Raw genomic sequence first — 6,000 nt, forward strand, 5'->3', positions numbered from 1 at the left:
ATTAACCTTGTGAATCACTCTGGTTAAGAACGTCAGATAATAATGCAATGTTGTTGGATAGATAGATAGATAGATAGATAGATAGATAGATAGATAGATAGATAGATAGATAGATAGATAGATAGATAGATAGATAGATAGATAGATAGATAGATAGATAGATAGATAGATAGATAGATAGATACTTTATGGATCCCCAAGTGTCACAATAACTATTTTTTGTTTGATGATATATTGTCCTAGCATTATTGCGATAAGCAGTATTATTATCATTTTAAAGACATTTTATGCCACTGATGTATTAATAATGCAATAGTTATACCTATTCAAAACCAATGAGCTTTTAATTAATAATGGTTTACATGTAAAAAAAAAAAAAAACATGCAATTTAACACAAGGCACAAATTACTCAGCTCTTATCAATTTATTGCACAATAAGTTGATGATGACAGGTCTAGTCGTCCTAAAGGAAGCTACATGAAGGTCATTAGAAGATCTTGTGGAGTAGTGATGAACTGTTTTTATAACCCTCAGGAAAAAGGTTATGATTAAAAGAGAAAATAAACTGCCATATTTGAAATTGTTTAATTTCGTACACACTGAGGATCTGAAGATTTAGAAAACATGAATAGACAGGGGGTTAAAGGAGAACTCTGGTGTAAAATGAACTTTTGGTGTAGTGAAACATGATAAAAAGTGCTTACCTTTAATGAATAGCACACCTCCGTTCTCCCACAGTGTTCCGAGATCCAGACATTTTAACAGTTTGTCCAAACACCCTTCAGACTGAGTGACACGGGGCATAATTTGCTAATTTAATACATCGCTTTTTCCACCGTTTTCCAGGCTCAAAGTAGCTCCACACCTATATGCTAGAATCCGGAGAGCCCTGACATTTAAAACGAGGCATTAATAACTTGAGAAAGTGTTTAAGTGTTTAAGTTAAACTGTTCAGATTTCTGTATCACGGAACGCTGTGAGAGGGCGGGGGTGTGCTATTAATCAAAAGTAAGCACTTTCTATCACGATTTACTACACCCTAAGTCCATTTTACACTGGAGTTCTCATTTAAGTAGTAATTAGCTGAAGTAACCATTCTAACAAACCCAAATAAGAAGAAGAATATTTACTGATGTACTGATGCTGCTTCTATAAGCTCTAACCCAAATAATGTTACAGTAAGAGTGGATCTATCAAGATACATTCAATTATAATACAGGTACAAAAAGATTTTGTTGTGGAAGTATAATGATTATGTGTGCAGTTGCTTGTTGAGGCATCAAAACACGCCCAGTCCGGTCAGTGAAGTGGTCCCACTAAAGGTTTCCTCTATCCGTAGAATCTGCCTGGCCGAGGTCAGGCCTGCGGCCACTTGTCCTGAGTGGGAGCCGTCCATGGGAATTACGACCCTGTAGGCCTTAAAGACCGGATGGTGGGTTTCGATCATGGTTCGCCGTGTGCTGACGCCCTCCTAAATCCTTTGCTTGCATTGATGTTTGTTTTTACAGAGCCTTCGAGCTGCTGACTGCACATGCTAAAAAAGATCGCTGTCTAACCGAGCGTTTACACAGTGTGAACAGCTGTACGCCGATTCTAACCTAGATCTGCTTGTACTAATCTGCTTTAATGATGTCCTTGTCCACAAAGCTGCAGGAAGTGACTTTTTTGTGCACTATTTCACTAAGATTTTATTGAGGAATACTATTATAAGTTGTTTCAAGGTGATTCCTGGAAAGAAATCTAACTGTAGTCTGTGTGCATGGGTTGAGTCATTAATTATAGCATATGTGTGTAGATCTATTGATTTGTATGTGTGTGGCTGTAAATAATTATCTCAAGCTTGTGCCATTGGCTGCATGGAACTAATAAAATAAAATTAAGAAATAATTATTTTATCAGGTACTGCTCTACTCAAATCACTGCAGAGGAACTGAGAGTCTTGGAACTGTCGTGGTTCGTGGTTCTGGATCTCTGAAACAGCAACTCACGTATTTTCTTCATGTTAGATCTGTCTAAGAATCCATGAATTGTGATGCATGAATTTTGCAGTCCACCATGTCCAGCTGTGTGAGTACAGTACAGTGTCCTTCTGGGATACTCCAGCCGCCTGTGATTGACAGCGGAGGCTTGCTGGAGGAGGGTAGAGGCGGAGCAGTGCTGAGGGCTTGTCATTACTGTCACCATGTGTCATTCAGAAACTGCTGCACCACTCATACGCTTTCTCTCCCTCTCTCTCTTTCTCTTTCTCTCTCTCATTTGTCTCCCAGGGACTTCAAGAAGGTTGGCGTGACGATTGTCGGACCTCAGAAGAAGATTGTGAGCAGCATCAAAGCACTTGAAACTCACACAAAGAACGGCCCGGTTCCTGTGTAAAAACGACGACAAAAAAAAAAACGAGAAAAATAATAAAAATCATAGATCAACAAAGGAATAAAAAGGGAGGAACACAATGAAACAATGAGAGAGAAGCATGCACATGCATAGAGGAGACTGTTGCTGCTTTTGGCTTTAACAGACAGGAAATTCTGTATTAGAGAAATAGGAACTACTACACTGTAACTGAATCAGTGCATAGGATAGTGATGTTCCTGAAGAAGGACTTTGGAGGAGTCTGGTCTGGTCTTCCCAGCACTTATTGATGGTGCTCAGGCAGGTGGAGAACATGCCTCCCAAGATGTTGATTTGTTGTTGCCTTATGTAGAAAAGAAAACGAAGGAAGAAAAAAGGGTGGGCATGGCTCCGGGACCTGCAGAACCTGCGCTTTCGGTCGGTCTACGCACTGATCTGATATCAGTGAATATCAGATAGGTCTCCCCACGCCACGGCACAGCAGAGAACTGTGTGAAGAGAAGGATGGAGTCGCCCCGAGCCAGCCGCTCTTCTTCCAGCAGATACAGACGAACGCTCAAGCTCTTATTGTATCATATTGTATCATCGAAGGGAAAAGGTAAAAAAAAAAATGCCTTTAGTAAAAAAAGTAATAAACCAACAAAAACATTGCAAAAGCAGCAGCTCTCATTGTTGGAAGGCCTTCAGTCCTTTCAAAGAGAAAAGACTCGATAGCTCCAGGCCTCTCAAATCGCTGATCTAATTGTGGTCATGCAGGATGGGATTGGGTGTGTCTCCGAAGCTATCAGGACAAAATACACGAGAGCCAGCCAATACACGAGAGCCCCCTTTAACTTCTAGATTTCTAGATTTCACTAGAGAACATGAAAAAAAAAATACGCGTTTCCAGTAAACGTCACTGCAAATGCCCATAAAAAATAAGCAGGACCGCGCAGTAAAGCCAAGATTGATGCTCCAGCAATTTGCTAATGCTGCTTCTGAGGATCTGACACAACAGCCGGCGTGTTTGATTAACTATTAATCTATAAGAGAAGGCGCATCTCAGAGCTTCACGTCCGAAACATCACAAGTCAGTGCGCAGGCAGGAAATGTGCTGCTTAACTGGAGATGTTTATGTCACTTTACAGCGAGAGGAAAGCAGATGCTCTTTTTCTTGTGCAGTTCTAAAGAGAAAACCCTGATTATGGTATATATATTATTATATATATATATATATAATTATATATTAACCAAATGCAAACGTGAGCATATCGTCACTGTCCGAAGAAAAACGTGGAACTCCTAAAACTTACAATAACAACTTAACATCAAAAGAGAAGGCTTCTTAACTCATTCATTTCATTTTATTCCATTTCTATTCAATTTTGTAGCATTTCTATTGGTCCAAATATCATTCAAATCTCATCAGGATACAAGGATATGAAGGACTTCAACACTTCTGTGTTCAATTGATGTAAAAAATACATGAGATACATGTTTCTTCATTGGACAGCAACGATATGAACTGATCTGCAATGTTGAAAATCAATGCAATTGTAAACTGTATTTCTAGATCTTGAATAAAACATGGTCAGGCATGTTGGGATCACCTGCAGTTAGATGTCCAGCTAGAAAGAAAGAAAGAAAGAAAGAAAGAAAGAAAGAAAGAAAGAGAAAAAGAGAGAGAGCAGATCAGAAGAAATCAGAACACGCTGACTCCGTAGAGGAGGAATGGAAGCGATAGAAGTGACAGGTAAAATGAAAGACTTCTATGAAGAACATAGAGCCTATAATTTCCTGCATTTTGGTTTCTTTTTCATTTTTTTTCATCTTATAAAGGCAGTAAGGGTCTGTGGGGGGGGGAGTGCTTTAGGGACAATGTCATGTAATATATTATCATTATTGCAGAAGCTCAGGATGCACAGCCCTCGTTCAGTCTCTGAGAAGCATTTGAGAAAAGATAAGAAGTGATAAGAAGTGATAGAATACCATGCAACCGACTACTTCAGCGTAGGGATCTGTGCCATCTGTTGTTCTTCAGAAATAGAAATTCTCAGCTGTGGTAGGAGGTGCTTTTTTTCATTGTATTAAAATAATAACAATAATAATAATCAATCATTTGGCATTTTTTTTAAACATGTCATTAGTTGATAAGTCTTGGCTGATGATAAGGTTTCATGAAAATTAAAAAAAATAAATAAATCAAAATCTCATCACTTTATGAAGGAACGTTTGAGCTCTTCCTCTTCCTCTTCCTTCGTCTATTCCCGTACGTTCAATCAATGCCTGTAAATGTTGTTGCTGCTCTCTCAGCTATTAGCATGTACATATGTAAACAGGACCTGTAATAATAGCAATGGTGAACCTAGCGGTACTGTCGATTACCCGGCCATCCCTTTGTACAAATGTTTGTATGTATAAAAGAATGAAAGAAAAAAAAATCTGTGCAAACTTTAAAAGAGCAAAAACTCCTTTGTATTATATTTTATGTTATTTTGTATCATATTTTCGTTTTTCTTTTTTTTTTTCCTTTTTTTTTTTACATTAAAACATCAGCGTTATTGACCTATTTATTTGATAACAAACCGTATACCGTGCCAATTTGAATGTTTTTCTTTTTTTTTGTTTGTTTGTTTGTTTGTAGCGTACGATAAGTTATGACGTGGTTACGTGAGGACATTATCAGTGTTTTTTTTTTTTTTATTACTTTATGAAACATGACTTCTTCTAAAGAGCAATACTGTTTTGCCCCCTCCTCCACATACACCCAACCCACCCCCCCTCTCGTCCTCCTCTACTCTTTCTTTAGACCGGTGTGTGCGTGTGGGTGTGGGTGCGGGTGGGTGTGCAAATGTAGATGGCCTTGTCTACTAATGTAAAATGATTTGTAGTGGAAACATTTATATTTTTATAATAAACTGTCTGGAAATATTTTCTAAAGAAGGAATGCGGAGAGGATTTTGTCTTACTGTGGATTTATTTGCGCCCGTGTCTCTCTCTCTCTCACTTTGTGCAATACAACACACTGCTGTAGTGGGTTGCGTCAGCGAACGCAGCGAGCGAGTATGTGCCGTGCACTGAGACAGTTTTAATAAATCTATTAGTCACCTCCTGTAAAGTGCCTGTGTTCTCCTCCTTCTCAGCGCTGAGAAATCATGTGAAGAGCATCCGTACAGTGTTCCCTCAGGACAAGACAGAACAGAGATAAGGGACTCAGTCCTATCCGAGCAAAGCAGGATCAAACTCACTCTCAGCTCCCGTCTTTACCAGGTGAAAGAACTCGGCGGCGCGGCCTCTGGGCAAAGCGGGACTGCGATTGTGCTGATGTCGACGTTCCCGAATAAAGACTTCTGTCTCTGTTTAAATCTGTGCCGTATGTAGTCTGTAGCGGAGAGCAGAAACTGGGTTATATTGCAGGGTTTCAGCAGCCTGAGTGAAAAGTTCCTGCAGATTCCAGCATCTGCTGTGTGGAACCTAATGTGTAATTCTGCTGGAGGGAGCCAATTAGGCTACTCTACGGAACGGAAGCCATATGTTCCTATATAAACTTACAGGATTTTAATGAGTGAGATGTATATTATCTGTGTATACAACATCACGGCTACCGAGACAGAATACTAGTCAGGTGCCTGTGGAAGACAGTATTTACAGCAAAGCATAATGCACAGTTA

At 39.4% G+C, this 6,000-nt stretch overlaps 1 protein-coding gene across 3 annotated transcripts in view; it reads left to right on the forward strand.

Moving 5' to 3' along the window:
• The window catches only part of epha3 (eph receptor A3), a 158,389-nt gene extending 153,102 nt beyond the window's left edge, over positions 1–5,287 (forward strand). For 2 of the 3 annotated variants that reach the window (XM_049485063.1, XM_007251746.4), the window contains exon 17: positions 2,269–5,287. In XM_049485063.1, the coding sequence (XP_049341020.1) occupies positions 2,269–2,374 (106 nt within the window). In that variant the 3' untranslated portion in view covers positions 2,375–5,287. Of the gene's footprint in view, positions 1–1,340; positions 1,434–2,268 lie in introns of all 3 variants that reach the window. The other variant, XM_049485064.1, reaches the window with a different exon arrangement.
• The last annotated feature ends 713 nt before the right edge of the window (positions 5,288–6,000 follow it).

Source organism: Astyanax mexicanus, chromosome 11, assembly GCF_023375975.1.
Source record: "Astyanax mexicanus isolate ESR-SI-001 chromosome 11, AstMex3_surface, whole genome shotgun sequence".
NCBI lineage: Eukaryota > Metazoa > Chordata > Actinopteri > Characiformes > Acestrorhamphidae > Astyanax > Astyanax mexicanus.